Genomic DNA, 21269 nt, shown 5'->3' with positions numbered 1-21269 from the left:
GGATTAGGGGTGAGGCGAGGGGCTCAGCTGAAGTGCATCTACACCAATGTACGCAGCATGGGCAACAAACAAGAAGAGCTGGAAGCCATTGTGCAGCAGGTGAACTATGACCTAGTTGCCATTGTGGAAACATGGTGAGACTGCTTTCATGACTGGAGTGCTGCAATGGCGGGCTACAAACTCTTCAGGAAGGATAGGCAAGGAAGGAGGGGTAGCGGCATGGCTCTCTATATTAGAGTGCTTTGATGTTGAGGCTGGGGATGATAAGGTTGAATCCCTATGGGTAAAGATCAGGAGAAGGGCTGACAAGGCAGACTTCCTGGTGGGTATCTGCTACAGACCGCCGAAGCAGGATGAAGAGACAGATGAGGAGTTCTACAAGCAGCTGGCAGAAGCTGCGTGATCGCCAGCCCTTGTCCTCATGGGGGACTTCAACTTCCCCGACATATGCTGGGAATAGACACACAGCACAGAAGAAGCAGTCTAGGAGGTTTCTGAAGTGTATGGAGGATAACTTTCTCATGCAGCTGGTGAGAGAGCCACCGAGAAGAGCTGCCCCGCTTGACCTGCTGTTTGCAAACAGAGAAGGTCTGGTGGGAGATGTGGAGGTTGGGGGCTGTTTTGGACAGAGTGACCATGAAATGGTAGAGTTTTCGATTCTTGGTGAAGCCAGGAGGGGGGAACAGCAAAACTGCTATGTTGGACTTCCAGAGGGCAGACTTTGAATTGCTCAGAAGGCTAGTAGGGGAAGTCCCCTGGGATTCAGTCTTAGAGAGTAAAGGGGTCCAAGATGGCTGGTTGCTCTTCAGGAAGGAAGTTTTAAAGGCGCAGGAGCTGGCTGTTCCCCTGAGCTGCAAAATGAGCATGCGGGGAAGAAGACCGGTGTGGATGAATAAGGAGCTATTCTTGAGGCTCCAGGAGAAAAAGAATCTACCTTCTGTGGAAGAAGGGACAGGTGACTTGGAAAGAGTACAGAGAAGTTGTTAAGATGTGTAGAGAGAAAATCAGAAACGCAAAAGCCCAGGAACTCAACCTGGCTGCTGGGATAAAAAGGAACAAGAAACCCTTTTACAAATACATCAACGGTAAGAAGAGGACTAAGGAGAATCTTCATTATTTATTGGATGAGGCTGGGAATGTGACCACTGAGGATAAGGAAAAGGCAGAGGTTCTGAATGCCTTCTTTAAAGATCGGTCCAGTTATCCTCAGGGTACTCCGCTCTCTGACCTGGTAGTCTCGACTGGAGTGCAGACAGAACTCCCTATGATTCGGTAGGATGCAGTCAGACCTACTGCTCCAGCTGGACTGTCACAAGTCCATGGGCCTGGATGGGATTCACCCGACAGTGCTGAGGGAACTGGCAGAGGTGACAGACGAGCTGCTTGCCATTATCTATCAGCTGTCTTTGTTGACTGGTGAGGTCCCGGAAGAATGGAGGCTTGCCAATGTGACTCCTATCTACAAGAAGGGTTGTAAGGAGGATCCAGGGAACTACAGGCCTGTTAGCCTGACCTTGGTGCCAGGGAAGGTTATGGAGCGGATTGTCTTCAGGGAGATCACGCGGCATGTGGAGGACAACCGTGCGATCAGGCCAAGCCAGCATGGGTTCACGAAAGGCAGGTTCTGCCTCACCAAGCTGATCTCCTTCTGTGAGTGACCTGGTAGACAAGGGAAAGGCTGTTGATGTAGTCTACCTAGACTTCAGCAAGGCCTTTGACACTGTCTCCCACAGTATTGTCCTGCAGAAGCTGGCAGCCCGTGATTAGGACAGGTACGCTCTCAGTTGGATAAGAAACTGGCTGGAAGGCCGGGCCCAGAGAGTGGTGGTGAATGGAGCTAAATCCAGCTGACGACCTGTCACAAGTGGTGTTCCCCAGGGGTCGGTGCTGGGCCTGTCCTCTTCAATATCTTTATTGATGACCTGGATGAGGGCATTGAGTGCACCCTCAGTAAGTTTGTGGATGACACCAAGTTGGATGGAAGTGTCAATCTGCCTGGGGGTAGCGAGGCTCTACAGAGGGATCTGGACAGGCTGGAGAGCTGGGCTGAAGCCAATGGGATGAGTTTCAACAAGGCCAAATGCTGGGTCCTGCACTTCGGCCACAACAACCTCAGGCAATGCTACAGGCTTGGGGTGGAGTGGCTGGAAGACTGCATAGAGGAAATGGACCTGGGAGTGTTGATTGATGTTCGGCTGAACATGAGCCAGCAGTGTGCCCAGGTGGCCAAGAAGGCCAATGGCATCCTGGCTTGCATCGGGAACAGTGTTGCCAACAGGAACAGGAAGTGATTGTCTCCCTGTACTCAGCTCTGAGGCCGCACCTCGAGTACTGCGTCCAGTTTTGGGACCCTCACTGCAAGAAAGACATTGAGGCCCTGGAGCGGGTTCAAAGAAGGCAACAAAGCTGGTGAGGGTTCTGGAGCACAAGCCTTATAGGAAGCAGCTGAAGGAGCTGGGATTGTTCAATCTGGAGAAGAGGAGGCTGAGGGGAGACCTTGTTGCTCTCTATAACTACCTGAATGAAGTTGTAGTGAGCTGGGAGTTGGCCTCTTCTCTCAGGTAACTAGTGATAGAAGTAGAAGGAATGGCTTCAAGCTGCACCAGGGGAGATTTAGGCTGGACATTAGGAAATACTACTTTTCTGAAAGAGTGGTCAGGCATTGGAATGGGCTGCCCAGGGAGGTGTGGAGTCACCGACCCTGGAGGTGTTCAAGGAATGTTTGGATTTTGTGTTGAGGGACATGGTTTAGTGAGTACTATTAGTGATAGGTGGATGGTTGGACTGGATGATCTTTAAGGTCTTTTCCAACCTTGGTGATTCTGTAATTCTGTGATTTTTCCCTGTCTCAACCTTTTTTGCTTTACCACCCCAAGCTTTTTCCTCTGAGAGTATGGCTCTGAGCTTTTTTCTCACACAACAGCTTCAAAGTACTTGGTACTTACGAATACCTTGTGAGAACACAGCTGCTATTTGCTTCCTCAGTGATTAAATTATTGGAAGCTTGTATCTATAACCATGTAAGCAATAGCAAGTAGGTGCCTAGTTCACAAAATAAGACTTAGCAAAACCAAAACCCAGTTTAGACACTTAAATTTGGTATGCAGTGAATTCAGAGGCAGTCTGCTGAATAATATTTTCACAATAGTTTGCATGCTGAGTTAAGAATAGGAAATGGTTATGCAAGTGCCTGAAACTCCTCTCATAGAAAAATAGGTCCCTCCAGTTAGCCAACTGCATGAGGCAGAAATTTGCAGCCTGAATACTATTCCTGTAACTGTGCCTAATCCATTCTTTTTAGGGGCTTACTGCCTTTTTATTTGTCAGATGTTGCTAGCAGTTCAGATCTATACAGTAGGTAACTGATCTCATTGCCCAACTTCTGGTAAAGGGGTAGGCTAAGCTGATCTGTTGAAGCTAAGCCACTGTAGCAAAAGTAATGATGAGAGAGAGTGGTGGTATTTTGTTCCCAGAATGTTCAACTGAGGTGGATGAGTTTTGGCTTGGTTATGTTACACGGCCTGAAAGCAGGGCTTTTCTGATTCTAGGTGGTAAGATCCCTTCTCCTGTGGAAAGATGCAAAGATTTTGATCAGTGACAGTTTAAATTTCTCTCATTCCTCTCCCTTGTTCAAATGCATACTTTTTCTTATCTTTTTTTTTTCTCTTGTGAGTGAATCAAAGAACCTTGAGAGATTTCTGTTTCTATGGTAACCAAAATCTGATCAAGGAAAAATAAGTGTTTCTTTTGTGAAATTGCCATTATGGGCTTTTGTACTTTTTACATACTCAAATTATATGTGCCTGGAATCAGCAAGAGTAATTTTATTAGAACTTTGTACTTGTAATGTGTGGTGTACAGTTCTATATCCACTACTTGGAAAAACACCATGCTTTTTTTCCTCATTTACATCTGGAAAAGGCCATCTCAGAAATGTTCTTGTTGTTTGAATTGTTCTCAGTGTAGTTTCTAAGCAGTGGTTTTACATTTTGCATTCTATTTGTTTGCTACCTCCAGTTAAAATAGGATTTTTTTTTTCCCCAACATGTCACTATTTCTGAGAATTTCTAGTATTGAGAACACGAAAGCCTATCTACACTCCTAAATCAGTTCTGTGTTTCCACAGATGAATGAATGTGCTTCTGTTGAGAAGTTAAAATGTGTGCTTAATATGTAATGTATGTAATTGTATTGAAACGTTATTGTAGGAACCATAATAAGAAAAAAAAATTGTTCACAGAGATTATTCTCAATTAGAGGGTAACTTCTTATTTGAAATAGGTTTTGGCTTTGCATTCAGTATGTCTTCTATGTGTAAGGCACTTAATATTCCTAAAGGCGGAAGTTGAATATTCTCATTTCAAATGTAAGTAGTAGGGATTGCTGTCTGTCTGCAAACCTTGTTTATTTCTGTATGTATGTGTTGTCAGCAGAGAGCATACATGTGTTGTCTCATGGTTCTTTGAAATCTGTTTATAAATGTGACATTTTACTTCGTTTCTAAATGAATAATTTTTTCTCTGCTTTTTCTTAGGTCAAGAAGAACAATACATCATTTTAATTTTTGAAACTGGCCTTGATCCTCATGCAAACTCAATATTTGAAAAAATAATCACTGACATTGGTATTAGAAATAATATTTCTGACTTCTTTGTGAAAATTTCCTTTGAAGAAGCCAATGGCAGACTTGTTGCATTTACTAAATGCTTGGAAGACAATTCCAAAGGAAGCCCTTCTCATAGAGAAAACAAAATTAAAAATGTAATTGTATTTTCATTTTAGAACGAAGTTTGGATTTGGATTACAAATACACTAAAGATAGTGTGCTAGTCGCTAGGCAAATACCTCAAAAACTCCTGCTTGATTTTTTTTTTTTTTTTTTTTTTTTTTTTTTTTTTTTTTTTTTTTTTATGAAGACCATTATAGTAGTCTATAGTGGGTTATGAGGCTCTGGGAAATAGTTTGTGCATTCATAGTACTTAGTGTGTTTAGTTTACTGGTAGGGTTGCACACTGATCCCCAAATAATGTCATTTTAGAATGGTTAAAGGATGAGAAATTTATCATATAATTAGACAACATAATTGTCTAATTATTCCTCTACTGGTAAAATACAGTGTTATAATGAGAATTAGGTTGCAGTGCTATAGTTTAAATTTAATTAATGCTTCATTTAAACAAAACTATATATTTAAGGAATTTGAAAGCTTTGTGGTTTTGCAAAAAAAAAAAATGAGTACAAGGATAACTGCAATATAATGTACCAGGGAAAGGGGAAAAAAACTGAAGTCCTTCTCAGAAGTCTTACACCTCGGACTTCTCAAGGCTTTACTATTTTTTTTTGATAAATTTGAGCATGATTTGCAAATTAATATTGGCTTTACTTTTATAAGGTTGCTCCTGACTCCAAAGTGCAGCCGCGAAATAAACAGTTACCTTATTTTGATGATGAAGAAGAAATTGGAGAACCACATACAGTATTTATTGGTCCCATAGAAAAGTAAGATATTTTTATTTGCTTTGTGACGGTGTTTCTGATTTTATTTTCTGATCTTTCACATTAATTATGAATGTATTTTTTCATTTCAGGCTGATAGTTTATCCACCTCCTCCAGCTAAAGGTGGTATTTCTGTGACCAATGAAGACCTCCACTGTCTAAATGAAGGAGAATTTTTAAATGATGTTATTATTGATTTTTATTTAAAGTAAGTTTTATTTCAAATCAATATTTATTATTCATTTCCTTAGAAAACTCAGAAATTCTGAGATTAAAACTTCTTAAGTCATTTCGTAATACTTGGTCGTCAACTGTCTGTAACTGATTTTAAGAGTTGTTTTTTATTTTTAGTAGAAATTTTGGTGTGTTTGGTCTTTCATTCTTTTGAAAGTGACGCTGTTCTCAGTTGGAATAATAGTTCCTTAAAATCTCTCTGCATCTGAAGTGGAATTTTAACTACCTTTTTAAGTGCACTTGTGGTGATTTTTTTTGTTTGTTTGTTTTTTCTCTCCCCACAGTATTTGTGTTCCCTAGAACTTCATTTCTGTTGAATAACGTAATACATAAATTAATCTTTTTGTGTCAGTGATGCCACAGATGTTAGAAGTTCATACATACCTGCCATGATTATGTTGTGCATAAGTACTGTGTGTACAGTTTTGGTGATGAAGGTGGAAAGAAAAGTATTGCACCAGTCTGGGCTGTGTTCAGAGATTCAGTGGCTCAATTACAAAACACAGATCTTTTCTAGATATGTATGTAAGAAACTTGTTGCAAAATTGTTTTTCTGTCATAATATAAAAATAAACACAGCAAGAACAGAACAACATTTCCTGCTTTTTTAAGCAGAACTCTTACTACCTTGAAATGCTGATCCAGATAGGAACTCCATAATGTACTGTGGATAGTTAGCCCTGATACTCTTACAACTTTTTCACTTCTGTCAGAGGCTGCAGCAATTTTGTGGGAGTTGTACTCTTGGCAGTCCATTTTACTCAACTGATAAATTCAATATGTTAACACCTCTGTAACTTTTTTTTTAATTAATTAGGTATTTGGTACTTGAGAAACTGAAAAAAGAAGATGCTGATAGAATACATGTGTTCAGTTCGTTCTTCTACAAACGCCTTAATCAAAGAGAAAGAAGAAATATTCATGAAACTTCAAACCTCTCGTAAGTCTTTTGATAAGTCTGTATTACAAAGAGCTGAATACTATGAAGATTACAGGAGATGAACTCCTTACAGGCAGTATCGTGATACAAACAGAATGAGGAAACATCCAGACCTATAACAAATAGAAAATATACCTTGAAAATCCTTACAAACTATGTGAAAGTTAATGTGAAAATACAAGGAAAGGTATTCTTTTGATGCAAATAAACCATCCCACAAATCGCATTAGTGTTTCTTCTTTCAGAATACAACAAAAACGACATGGGCGAGTAAAAACGTGGACACGTCATGTTGACATTTTTGAGAAAGATTTCATTTTTGTTCCTCTTAATGAAGCGTAAGTAAACATTCCTTATTACTGAATAGACGTGCTAAAAGCTTAGGCTTTGCATTCTAAAATAGAAAGGTGTATTATAGTGTGACACGAAATAAAAAATGAAGAGAATAAACTTCTCTTTCCAATGGTCTCACTCAAAGAACTGCAGTAACAAAGAACTGCGTCCTGGGAAGGATGAATCAACAGAAGAATTAGCTTAAGAATGAAGTATGTGACTTGGCCATGAGTGAACTATGTCATTGTCCTTTGTTGTACACTTCTTGTTCAAGTTTCCAGTGAAATAATTAATTCTTAAAGTTACAAGCTGTTTTCTTTTTAAATCTAGCTTAATTGCTAATTTGTTTACTTAACTGATACAGAAAGTATGTATTAATAGAATTTGCCCATATTCCAGGTTTTTGTAATAAATTCATTTATTAGGTGTGGTGAATCATTCAAATCAAAATCCATCCATACTTCACTTACTGCTTTTGAAAGGCCATTTACTCTAATTGCCATTGACTTCTGATGGAATTTGGGCTTCATAGTCATCTAACTAACTTTTCAATATGTCAGACATGCATTTTAGCTACTGCTCTTTTTTCTAAAGCACATTGAAGTATGATTTCATCTGCATATAATATGTAGCTAGATTCCGTTTTGTTAATTGGTACAGGAAATCAGAAAGCCTTCAGAAAATTTCTAAATAGCGTCAGTATAAATGTACTTTCAATGCCACAATCCCTGAATTTCCTGCTGCTCCATTTCTGTTTGAGAAGCAAGTCAGTCAAGTCTGAAATGGCAAGAATGTAAGGATGAAAGTGGGACAAAACTTACTTCCTATGTTATTGTGAGTTACAGGATATTACTGAATTTGACCCTGAAAGTGTTATAATCTCAGTTCTCTTACTTGTAGTTCCGTGAAGGGTGAATAGGACAACAATAGAGTTGAGGTGATAGCATTACCATCTTTTTCTTCTCTTTTTTCTTCACTGGTGACAGGATTGTTTTTAACAATGGAAAGTGTCATACACAACAGGAGCAAGTCACTGTTGAGTTACCTGCTTTTACCACGAATTATGAAATTCTTGAAAACTTTATACAACCATAAAGCATGAACTCTGTAGTTTAATTCTTACTGTGATAAATATTCAAAAAGAAATAAGTTCTTATTCAAAGGAGAAAAAGATGGATATAAATGGTGATCAAACTGAAATAATACTTAGCAGCTGTTCTCCACTAACTGCATCATATTAATATATTTGTTAGTGACTACTTACATGGAATGATCCTACCTTAACAGAAATCTCTGAAGGCTTGAGTAAAACCTGCTCAGAGAAGTGAACAGCTATTACAGTCTATCTTTGATGACTGTGAGAAGCAGGATTCAGTTTTGTGTGTGCATGTGTATGCACAGCATTTTGTTTTCTTTTTACCAGATTTAAGGTTTAACAGCATCAATATAATTGCTAGTTAATAAAGTATTTTTTCTTTGCAGTGCCCACTGGTTTTTGGCTGTAATCTGTTTTCCTGGCTTAGAGAAACCCAAATATGAACCAAATCCCCATTACCATGAAAATGCTGCAACACAGATAAAATCTTCCTCTTCCGATGGAGAGAGCAACACACCATCTCCTTTACCAAATGAGTTGGATACACAAAACTCGCCTTCTAAATCCACAGCAAAGAAGACATTGACCAAAAAATATAATACAGCTTTAACTGATTCAAACACTGAAACGCAGGACAGTGAATCTTCATGTTGTAGAAGAAGTCCTTGTAGGGTAAAAAGTGGTTTCAAAAAGCTAAATCAAATAGACAGTGATGTGGAAGAACCTAATACTGTTGAATCGGCATGCCATAGACTGGACCATAGGACTCCAGATGAAAATGGTATACAGGGTGAATTCACAACTGCTAGCCAATCTATGGGTATGTTGTCATAAAAATGTACATATTTTAACAAAAAAATTGAAAGCTTCATATCTATTACTATATTACAGTAAATATTGAAAGCGTATGTGACTCAAGTTGGATTGCTTGCAGTATAAGTAAGTTATAGTCATTGTGTATAAATTGTTTTGTGGCTGTTGATTCAGTTCTCGCCACATAAGACTGGAGATACGAGAGATGAATTTGTCAGTTATGTGACACTTTTTCATGCAAAATATTTGTCACTTGCTTTGAATTAGAGAAACTCAAATTGTTAAGAAAAAACTAGACCATTAACCCTCATAATGTATCTATAAGGGGCAGCTGAATTAAGATGAACCTGAGTGTCTTCTAGCATTTGAGGTATTGCTTCAACAGTTAAGTTCTTTAATGTCCTGATGAAGGCACATAGAAAGACTGAGAAGAAAATTTTAAACAAAAAAAAAAAAAAACAGCAAAAAACAACAAGCATATGCCTTCCTTGTTGCATTCAGAGAGACTTTCTCCATTCATCAGTTCTTTAGAGGTTGTTACCAGTAGTTGCAGTCATCTAGAGCAGCATTTGTACCAAAGTAAACAAAGTAATTGATATAATTTTAAAGACAAAGAACTGGGAAAATATTTTTCTCTGCTCACAGCGAGGTTTGGATCCTTGAGACTTGAAGTACAGAATATCTAATGGTGAGAAAACTTGTATATCAGACATTGATAGCGCTCCTACTGACTTAATTTACGTATAGTAAATAGTTGTATAGTTTTTAGGACAAAGTCCAAAAAGGCTATATCAGTCATATGGTCTATTCTGTATACTGCAGACCACTGTAACTTCCGTATCTTTGGGTATAAACCCTTTCCTACTTTCTAGTCAAAACTTATTCACAGTTTATCTTTCTTCTGTGATAACATTGTCACTTCTAGAAGCTCTTTTTTGTTTTTGTGGGTAGGGGGAGGAGGAGCTGATCTTGCTTAAATTGATTTTTTCATTATGTGCAATTGTTACAGTATATGATATCACTACTGTACGTTAACTTATCTATCTTGGATGATGCTGTTGTTACTTGTCTGTAATTAGTGAGTATATTCTTCACGAAATATGGTTTTTCTAGGATTATGGGTTTTTTCCTTTTTAATGTCTGCATTGTATTCCTGCCTCACTGGTGGTCATTGTATCAAAGACTAAAACACCTGAACTTCCTTTCCCAGCTAGGGCAGGTGATGTACCCTTTGATTAATGCGGGCATTCTTATTGGTCACTGTCATGGTTCAAGAGGGAGATTCAGTTTGAGATTGACACTAAGCATATGCTTAGGGAGCTAAATTTAGATGCACTATGAACTTGAACTCCTATTGCAGTCAGACGGAAGATGAGGATGGAGATCTTGGATATTCTGTCCAGCCTTCTGCTGTTGCTCTTGACTCTGCTAAACTCATATCTATGTGCTAGATATCTTAGCGTATCTCAAAAGGCAGCAGTTGTATCTTTGATAATATACTCAGTGAAACCAAGAGAGCTCTTCCTCTCACTCTTGAAACAGGCACAGAATAGTTGTTCAGTTGAGTAGCTGCTCTGTTTATGGTCTTCACCATAGTAGCCTACTATAGGTGGCCTAAACATGCAAGTCTTGATCTCAAAATGCATTCTGGTGTTGGACTTGTAAGTCAGTAGGCATGGATGCCAAAATAATTTTGAAGAGACCATCCAAAATATTTATATTTTATTTCTTAACTAATCCCCTTATTATTGATCAACATAAAAGGGTCATCCAGTTCTTCTTTATATCATCTGTGATTATTCTTGATGCCAATTCTTATTTCTTAGGACTGTCAGCACGATGTCACTCCATTACATACGGCCTATTTTCTTCGCTAAGGTCTATTCAAAGACAGCGAGTAAGATTAATTTCAAAGTTTGTCCCTATGGAAATCCACTAGTAACCTCATTCCTGTCTTCAACAAATGCAGATCATCTGTGATTTTCTGTTAGCTAGTTCATTGTCCTATTTACTGTTCTTACAGAGATCTGGTTTTCTTTAGTAGCTGGTAGGATACTATTACTTCAGCACCAAAAGAAACAACAATTTTAGGTTTGAGTTGGTTTAGATAACATTATACAGCTATTTTCTAGGAAAGGTTTTATTCTGAAGTTCTGCTGACATGAGATATGCATTTATCACTTACGTTCACTTAGTTCATTAGTTTTTCCTTCAACGTGTGTTCTGGGGACTTAAAAGGTAGTATAGGAAAACAGTGATTGCCTTTCCTGTGTTACTTAAAAGAAACTTCTCACTTTTGGTTTATATACGTGAGTAAAATGCTGCTCTCCAGATGTATCACAGTCATTGTGAGCAACTCTTGGGTAATTTGAGGTATTCAAAATTATTTTGGCTGTCAGTGATGATGTAGCATTTGATGTTTAAATATATAATTCTACTGTCTGTGATTTGTACAGATGGATTGCACAAAATCAGGCTAAACTACAGTGAAGACTCAGCTGATGGTGGTAAATTAAATGAAGATGAGCTTATAGATTTTTCTGAAGACCAAGATAATCAGGTAAAATATTCAGCAATTTTATTTAGGAAATGCAAAATATTGCGTTATGTTTTGAGTGGGCACTATATATATTGTAAATGTTTGTTGTCTAAAGCTAGGTATCTTTACAAATGTCAAATTCAAAACACTGATTACTTAAAAAAAAAAAAATTACGAATTAGCTGACAGAATAAAAGTGTATATTCAATCTTTAAACTATGAGGAAACTGCTGTAGTGATCTTACATTTAATGCTGTGAGTCTTCTGCATAGCGACAGTATTACACAATGGTTCAAGTGGAAATTCTGAAAATGAAAAACTTCCTCACCTCCTTAGCTCCTATGTTTACCTAGCAGACCAAAGAACAAGTTACTGTTATTTCAGCTGCATTTGATGGACCTAAACAGATGTATTTATAAGATGATGTTACTCTGCTGTTCAGTTTAGTTGGTGCTTTTCTGAATTATGCTTACACAAATGGCTTTATAATCAGGCAGTGCTCTTGTTCACATTGGAAGACTTAGATTTTAGAGATGTGTAAAGTCCACAGAATCAGCACCCTTCGTTGATTCAGTTGTATGAGGGCATGAGCATGTGATTCCATAGCCCTGTTTCTTACAGTGTGTAAGTTCAGTGTGGAGAATGATGAGTAGGGTTCTTCGAGGCTGAAATAAATGGCGTGTAGGCAGTGAATAAAGCAATTATTCTTTATAGCAGTTCTTATTTCTTAGCTGTGTCAGCTGTGTTCCTTGAGAGGACCGTAAGATGCCAAGTTCCCGGGTTTCAGTGTAGCTTAGAACTTAGCTCAGGCTGAAGCTGTCACTGATACCTTCCCAAATGCACAAAGCAAGTATAGAAATGTTAAACCAGGACAGGTTGAATGCACCTTCATATCTGCCAAAAATGATGTTAAAGCTGCAACAGAAACAGATGGGTTAGGAACTAGGCAGCTGTTGTCTAATGTGATAAAATCTTAATGGTGTAACATGAGGATTTCTGTCATAGGATCCTGCTTGTTAGTAAAGAAGCAAGTTCACCAGCTGTGCTGATATGGTAGTTTGTGGTTTTGGAAAGCATCTCTGTCCCTGAATGCAATGGTCTGTGGTAGTAATAGTGAGCTCTGTAGAGTAGGAAATCAGCAATCAGTACTGAAATCAAAAGTTTAAAGAACATTCTCAGGTTTGTGGCATGTCAGTTTTGCAACATGCAGTTATATCGGTTTTTCCTTCAGATTTCCCTTGCCCAGAGGACTAAGTTGGTGGATTCTGGAGCAGGAATCAAACTTTCTGAGTTTGTCATAGATTTTGTCTCATTCCTTCTAGAATATAATGTACATACAATTACCAGAAAAATTCCTAGTAATCATTTGGAAGGGAAAATACTTAAAATATGGATTATAACCTGCAGGGAGGTGCACTGCTTTTATGTCAGCACTGCTTAGAAAATGTCAGTAGCTGTTGGTGGTTGTTTGTTTGTTTGTTTGTTTCTAGTTTCAATGATCATTACATAAATAGTACTGTTCACTCTCTGTCTTTCCAGCATGGATTTGAGAGAGACTAAAAGATGGTAATGTAGTAATACAAATATTGAATGGTTTTCAATGAAAGCTACTGCTTCTTTATTAAACTAGATTTTATTTGTCTTGACTAAAAATGGAAAGAACAGCAATGCTTCCTTTTTGAAACTGTTTGAAAAAATAGTATGAATTTTAAAAGACCTATAAATATGTTGCTTTTGTAGGAAGACAGTAGTGATGATGGTGGCCTTCTAGATGACAGCTGTAATTCAGAAATGGGACAGTGGCACCTAAAGCCTACTATCTGCAAACAGTAAGTAGTGAAACAGTTAAAATGGTTATTAAGATATTTGGAAAATTAAAATCTTATAAGTTTATGAAATTTAAGACTGTAATTATGGTACATGGTCATACATAGTTTTTTGGACAGTTTAGCCAGCATTTATTTGTCTTTGAAGCAACCTTCTTTGTAGTATCATCATCTGTACTGCTTCATGCAAGTGAAGATTGTTTCTTCAAATGAGGCTATTCTTTCATATCTTGCACTTAAATTCCTGCAGAAAGAGTGATTTCTTTAAAATAAAGCTGTACTTAAGTTAAAACTGAATCAAACCCTTGTGGCCATTCAGTACAGGAAAGTGGGAAATAATTTTTAGCACGTGAAATGTGTAGGTGGTATACCTGATGCATTATAACAAAGGAGTAAAAATCCACCTTTGTTACCAGCTTCAGGAATATTTGATAGTGCTATGAGCTTCCAATTATATTTTAGCTACATTTTCCCATGCTGATGATGGATTATCAGTACGTAATACTTTCCACCAAGTCACTATTTTAATCCAAATATGAACCTTCTGAAGATCTCTGACACTCAATTGTGGCAAATCATTAAGGGCACTTCACTGTTACCGTAGTTTTAAATTTCTTCTATATGAAAAAGAAAATTCCTTTGACAAGGATTTCAATTCCACTCCCCATATTGTTCCCCCTCCTCAAAAAAAACAAAATTGGATCGTGTGTTCTAAGAGAATATTGCTTACATAAATTTGTGTAAGTTTAAAATAATTTACACATAAAACAAACCTATTCATAAATGCATACAAATAATTAGCCTGAATGTACTAGTCTCCAATTTTCATAAAGAGCATATTCTATGTCTGTGAATACATGTGTATATTATTGTTAGGAAAAAAAAAAAGCTTTGTGAAAAGTAATCTGTATCTATCCCTTAAAATATGCCTTACGTCTAATGCTGAGATTCTGAGTTCTGGAATGAGTTTGCTCTGATGCATAAATCCAACTGCTGCGTGTAAGATTACTGATACAATTTAAGTGTTAAATGTCTACTGCCAAGACAGTATCTTTTAGACCGAGTGATGCAAGTCTGTAAGAAAGCATTCAAACAGACTGAGTTCTAGAAAGAATGTTTGGTTAGTTGCGTTATTTTTCTAAAGTCTTTCAAATACGGTATTTGTGTTTTATAGGTGACTATAGGTGTGCATTTTAGATTCAGTAATTGGAATCACTTCTTGGACAAATAAATCTAGCGTGTTTGCAGTGCTGTAGACTGTTCTATCTGTCCTCCTGCTGCTACTCCAGAAGGATGTCTGTGGATTCTTTGTCTCTTGCAGATGTCCCAGATACCTTGTGTGTCTAAAATAGCACTAGACACCTCAGGGGCTTTTAGGTAACTAGATTTTGCCTGTAACCAATGGCTTTGGTCTGACAGTGCTGGAATTCTCTGAGTTCTAAAGTTCTCTATACTTCTGTATAGTTAAATCTAAAGATAACTCAGCTTTGCATTTAGCTATCCATTAGGGGATTATAGCAGTACAGGCAAAACTTTAATAATATTTATAATAGAACTAGATTTGTTCAAGGTCATCCCACAAATAATTTTATTGCTAGCTGTTCAATGCTGTGTTTTCTGAGCTGCTGTAAAATACTGTGTTCTCTCGTAGGCCCTGCATTTTGCTTATGGACTCACTGAGAGGCCCTTCCCGGTCAAATGTTGTGAAAACACTAAGGGAGTAAGTTTCGTGTCTGTGATTTCTGCAAAATTCTGCAAGTGAAAAAGAAGCTCTAATTTTTATGGTCTTTTGTCATAGGTATTTAGAGGTAGAATGGGAGGTCAGGAAAGGCAATAAAAGAAGCTTTTCCAAAGATGTCGTGAAAGGCTCCAACCCCAAAGTGCCACAACAAAACAACTTCAGTGATTGTGGAGTGTACATACTGCAGTATGTAGAGAGCTTTTTTGAGGTATGTGTATTTGTGTAGTTGCTTGTTTTGTCTCCTGCAACAATCAAGTGTGTCCTGCTAAAATTTTTATAATTTTAAAAGGTTCTTTAGTGTAGCTTTTACAGTTGTTTATTAGATTATGCGTTAGAAAATAATTTATATGTTAACATAATAAGAAATACTTTCTGGAAAATCAACTAGTTACTATTTTCAGTTGCACATACATACCAGGTATCGAAAACGATGGAATTTTCTGAGAAAACATTCAGAAAATATTTTGAGAGATTTCCTTTGTTTTGTTACAGTGCCTTTAGAATTACACTGAAAGGGTTCACATTTGAGTTCAAAAACTAAAACAAAGGTGTGGTACAAAAAAGCTTGTTTTTCACCTGAGGATGACTGAATAAATTCATTAACGTAACACAGCTAGTTTGGACTTTCTAAGCTTTCATTAAAGCATGAAAGTGATTACAGCTAGAAGCGAAATCTTAATTCTCTTGAAGGAAATGGTTGAACTTTTATTTACTTTAAGTCAAAGCTCCACTTAGAAGTGGAGGGCAGAGCTCTGTCAGGTGTGGGCTGAGAGGAGAAACAGTGACCGTGTTGCCTGAATGGGGCATTAAGCCTACTTACCGTCCATAGTGCTTTTGAATACTGTTCTTACTCCTCAGAAAACCGATAACTTCTTTAGTCCTCAAACTCTCCCTTTGTTCATACTTTAATGAGAAAGCAGCAAGGCTTTAAGAGCGTATGTGTACAAAATGAAGCCCAGACATTTAATACACTTTTGCCTTTAATCTTTAGAGTTTAGAATTGCCCTAGAGAGCTTTCTGTTCTGCACATAGAGTTTATGTGGAGCAACCACAGTTTGAGAACTTGCACCTTTCCTTCTTGCAAACCAGCTGCAGAATTAGGGCAGCTGGCTCTGTCTCACCTGCTCTTGCAGGGTGAGGCAGCTGCATGTGCCCACAGATGTGTCAGATAGTGAGGAGCAGGGTGTTCTCAGCAGTGACCTGAACGGGGATGTAAAACCTACACCTGCTAACAGTGCTTGGCTATCTTATGCTTACGGAATTAATAATTTCAGCTTGTGTTTGAAAAATTCTGTCAAGTCTCACATGTTCTCAGCAGCTCTGCAAGCTGAATTTTAGTGTGTAAAATGGGGTGTTTGTGGGTTGATTTAAGTTTAAACTTCGTTTTAATGATAAGCATTGCAGTCACGACGCGTAGGGTTCTGTAAAGCCAAGGCTGGTTTGAGACGGCACGCGGTGTAACCGGGTGCGCGCTGTCGGCTGCCCGCAGCCTGCCAGGCCTCCCGCCCTCAGTGACGCTCTGCTCCGACGGCGGCCGCCTGGGGGCGCTGTGGTGCCGCGGCGGGGGCGGGCGCCATTGTGGCGGGGCGTGCTACTGCCAGTGGGCGGTGCTGCTGCTCCCAACGTTCGTGCCTTACGGTGAACGCTGTGCTGTTGCGTGCTGAAACTTGGTTTGTTATGACCTTGACTGTACATGTAGAAAGGATGTAAAACATTCGTATTTTGTTTCATGCAGACAGAATGAGGTGGGGAAGAACGCCCATTTTCCCACTCTGGTTCTCTCTAGTCTCCTTAGGTCAAAACTCCTCACTTTAATATCCAAACCAACTTTCTTTTCAGAATCCTATTCTGAGTTTTGAGCTACCAATGAACTTAACAGACTGGTTTCCACGCCCACGAATGAAAACCAAAAGAGAAGAAATACGAAAAATCATCCTGAAGCTGCAGGAACAGCAGAACAAAGACAAGAAGGGACAGAAGGACCCAGCTGCAGCAGAAAGATCTTTGCAGGAAAAAACAGAACAACTTCTCAACAGCAGCTCAGACTGAATGTTGTATCTGTTGCATGTTAGCTCCACAATCAGAACTGAAATATGCGTTTTGTCTGCCCAGACTAAATAAAGATTTGACGTATTCTCTGCTCAAAGTTACTTGGGAATGTTTAATGCCTGTATAAATGTGTGTCATAAAATGATTTAATTTCCACAAAGATGTGTATTAAGTAAGCAAGTCTGTACATATGTTAATGAGGCCAACTTTTTCAGCATTTGTAATTACTTTTTTCCACTTGTTAGGGAGCTTTTGTTATGTATTTCTGTTAATAGAACTTAAATAGCAACTTCTAAACATAAAGCAAATAAAGAAAATATTTATAGGATAAAATGGTTAACTTTTTCTTTTTCAGTACAGCTGTAATGTTACAGGCTTACGTAACATGTAGCGAATGATTTGGTAGAAAGATAATTCATATTTTGACCCTATTTAGTTGCCCTTTACAAGATTATTCTGCTTGCGCTACAAACAGTAATATGGGTAAGTGTCTCAGTGTACCATGGCCTCAGAGAGGGTGATTCCCATCCTCGCAGTATCTAAGTGTAGGCAGTGTAATAGTTAATAGGACTGCTTCAGATTTGGGATTTTAAAAGATACACGTTGCAATTAAAATTCCTCACTTGCTTTAGTGGGACGGGCTAGGGGAAGGGGGAGAATGCTCTTTGACCAGAGATTACTATTCAAACAGTATTATAAAAGTGGTTTCAATGAAGTGATCTTGAGTGATACTATTAAATCATATTTTGTGGATCCCAATTGTTGTACAGGTGTATTTTGAGACTTTCTTCATTATAAAATTGTATTTTGGTAAGTGTACTTGGAATAGCAGATTGCCCACATTACATTTTCTATGTTACAATTCTGAATGTTACATTCATATGTGCTTTATCTAAGTAATGAACATTTAAAAAAAAAAAGTGTATGATTACTATTTTTTGTAATATCCACTCAAAAAAAAAAAAAAAAAAAAAACCAAACCAAAATACCAGTGTTCATTGCTTGCTTGTTTGTTTTTGGCTTTAGGTAGTGTCAGACTGTTGCTGGGATTTCTTTGGATATTTCCAGTGCATTTTGATTTTAAAATAGTTTAAAATGCCGTTGTTGCTTACAATGCAAACAGCCTTTTATCCTTGTTAAAAAGGCTTTGGTATTCAAATGAGTAAAATAAGAAGTGGGTTCTACAAAGAGATGTATATCCAGTCTGCTGCTAGTTTAGATGTCTCTGAAGCAAGCTGGAAGCCGTCCCTTTCTGGGATGGAGTCTCTCACAGGTAGAGAGGGGCCTTCTATCCTTCCTTGGACACAGGATTTCTCTTCTGGTTCTTCTACTGGGAGTGTAATTTGTAATTCCCTTCTCAACAGATGCAGCAGAGACTTCCTTAGCTGAACTGTGTAACCCAAGACCAGTTTTTATACACGAGATCAAGTGTACTTGAAGCCCCAGTACTTGAGGTTTCTCCGTGACTTTCCATTCTCCCTGAAAACATGGCTGCTAATGACTTTACTGCCAGGGCATTTCTGAAACTGAGTTCACTCACTGAGGCAGTGATTGCACATAGAGCAATGCAGCCATGGGCTGTTAACTTTTTGCACAGGTGACTCATGGGATCTGGGGAGGACTTGCTCATTCCTTCATCTCTTACGCAGACTCTGGTCCCTGTGCATATGTAAGCACCGCATGTCTCTTACAGATTACTCCTACATGGGTTTCTTGTTCATATTATGTGGGGGCAATTTTCTGGTTTACAAATTAAATGTGTAAGGGACACGTGTAGGAGTTATTTCTGCCATGGAATTAGTCTTACTATTCTTGCCATAAAAACAAAATAAAATAAGTACTAAAATAACTTTAGATTGTTTCCCTGCAGTGTCTTGTATGCTTTCAGTGCAACTAATGTATTGGAATAGTTTTTTACAAATACACGTGAATCAGTGATGGCTTGCAGAGAGGAAAGTAATTTCCTGGAAATATAGAGACAATTGCAAGTGGAACATATTCTCAGTTGAGATTTTTCCCCCCGTTACATGTTCGCGTGGTATGGAGTATATCCAAATTTAGTCAGTATAATAGTTTGCCTTATTCTGACGTTTGTGGTGCAGGTTCATAATTTGATGTGGAACTATTTGGTTCTCTTGCTAGGAATGGCCTGGTGCTTCCTCCTTTTCCTTCCTCTTTTCTGTCGTCCTCATCTTCCAATTTTCAGAGCTGTGAAGAAGGTGTTTGATTTATTATCTTATAATGTTAAAAGTCTTAAGATCTTTAGTCGTATACAGCAAGCTAATATACATGTTAATTATAGGAAACTTATTTTTTTAATAAAATGTGATGTTAATAGAAAAAAAAAAAGAATGAGTTTTTTTAAAATGTTGCTGACTTGATTTAAATAGTTCATTGCTGTGTGTGCTTTTTGTAGGCATTTGTTCATTCCATAGGAATTAGCTACGATACTGTTCTGCAATCTAACAAGGAGTTTCACCATTGACTTTCCTGAATCAGAGCTATTCAGAGATGAGCAGGGAGGGGTCTAAATGTTTTTATGACAACAAATACCCTTTGAGGAAAGTTGTATTTCCTTATAAAACTTCAGATAGCAAATGCATTGAGTAGTACAGCTGTGTTCTGTAGCACAGGGTATCAGCTTCCTACCTAATTAAATGTATCTCTTTGTATTGTTTTTCACTTTGGATAGAATAACAGTTAAGAGTTCCTTTAAAAGTTTTGGATTACTTAGCATGAAAAATGGATGTGCTTCTGGTGCACGCTTGTAGGTTAGCTGCAAAAGTAGAAGAACTGTCTCAGCAGTCCCTCGAGACATTGTTTTTCCTTGCTGAAAAAACTGAGCACGCCATCTGAACAGCAGAGGCTCCAACAGGGACTGCTCAGTTCAGTGCTATGGGTACGCTGCACTCCTGTCTTGGAAGAACATATTTTCTAAAACGCTCATCAAAGAAAAGAGTTGAAAAATCAAGCAAACTTTACCATGTTGAGGAAACCATGTGATTGATATATATATATACACATTTAATTTGTTACTGTGTGGTAAACTCAAAGTAGAACAGGAGAACAAGGAGCTTTTCAATTTGATTCCTGTTAACGTAGCTCCTGTGGAAACTTGAGTGAACTTCTCTGATGAGCAAACAGCAGCAGCTTCCATAGTTTGCAGATTCATTTTATCCTTGGATTTTTTTAAATGAAAACATTTCCAGTCATTGGTTAAAGCCTTGCATTGTTATCCTTCAGCTCCACATACTCAGTACAAAACCTCTGTGCTATGTGCTTGAATTCACAGAGGCTCTCAGCCTCCCAAAGTCTTTTGACTCTTCCTGTCTATTTCTGGCAGTCACAGGGGAACTGATGTTAGGAATTATAACTTTGCAACAGTAACAATGAGGTAACAGCCATTTTATTTCCCTTTTGCCACCTTATCTTAAAACTAAATCATTTGTGCCTATCTTGGCTATCTGTGCTCAAAGAACAGTGCGATAAAAGTGTCTGTTCTGTAGGATCCAGTCTGGTTACCAAGGATGTAATATGTAAAAGGACTGCTTTCTCTGTTGTGGTTTGTTGTAGTTTTCTGATAGGCGCGATTTTGCTTCGCTTCTGACAAATTTGCATGTGGATTCATGCAGGTTACAAAGGGAAACTCGGTAATGTACACCGTACCTTCAGGATTCACTTGTGTGACAAGTTGCCAGCCATAACCTACATTCAAGCAGCCAAGCTGTTTCTTTCCTAGATCCTTTTTTTTCCCCACTTGTGCTCTCAGCTGATGCTCCCCAGAGGGAAGTAAACAGCACTTCTTGTGATATATGATACTTAAAGTATATGTGAACTATGTTCTATATATGAATACACGTGAACAGAAGGTTTTGTGGATTAAGATGTACCCAAATTCTGGTAAATATGAGATTTATCATGATTACATGGTAAGTAAAGGAGCTTACCTTGCTTATGTATTTCTTTCTACATCACTCCTTATTTTGGCTTCTGTAATTAAATTCTCAGTTCTTTGGGGTATGGCTTTACCTCCAAAACAGTGCATACCAAGATACAAGCATAAACCAGAATCAGTATAGAGTGATAAATAATTCAGGAGTGGGAAGAAAAAATACAACTTCTATTTTAAAAATAAGATTTATGTATATCATGAAGAACGAAGAAACTGCATATCCTTTTCCAAGTAAATGGTTTCTCCTAA

The 21269-nt window shown here is 38.0% G+C and overlaps 1 protein-coding gene across 4 annotated transcripts in view; it reads left to right on the top strand.

The window, feature by feature from the left end:
• SENP6 (SUMO specific peptidase 6) overlaps positions 1–18917 on the top strand; it is a 72559-nt gene extending 53642 nt beyond the window's left edge. For 3 of the 4 annotated variants that reach the window (XM_085217776.1, XM_085217774.1, XM_085217775.1), the window contains 11 exons: positions 4535–4761; positions 5393–5499; positions 5589–5705; positions 6549–6671; positions 6917–7009; positions 8487–8920; positions 11370–11473; positions 13193–13281; positions 14930–14998; positions 15077–15227; positions 16859–18917. In XM_085217776.1, the coding sequence (XP_085073902.1) occupies positions 4535–4761; positions 5393–5499; positions 5589–5705; positions 6549–6671; positions 6917–7009; positions 8487–8920; positions 11370–11473; positions 13193–13281; positions 14930–14998; positions 15077–15227; positions 16859–17068 (1724 nt within the window). In that variant the 3' untranslated portion in view covers positions 17069–18917. Of the gene's footprint in view, positions 1–4534; positions 4762–5392; positions 5500–5588; positions 5706–6548; positions 6672–6916; positions 7010–8486; positions 8921–11369; positions 11474–13192; positions 13282–14929; positions 14999–15076; positions 15228–16847 lie in introns of all 4 variants that reach the window. The other variant, XM_085217777.1, reaches the window with a different exon arrangement.
• The last annotated feature ends 2352 nt before the right edge of the window (positions 18918–21269 follow it).

Source organism: Meleagris gallopavo, chromosome 2, assembly GCF_905368555.1.
Source record: "Meleagris gallopavo chromosome 2, MGAL_WU_HG_1.1, whole genome shotgun sequence".
NCBI classification, from domain to species: Eukaryota; Metazoa; Chordata; class Aves; order Galliformes; family Phasianidae; genus Meleagris; species Meleagris gallopavo.
This window is presented reverse-complemented; position numbering and strand designations above follow the sequence as displayed.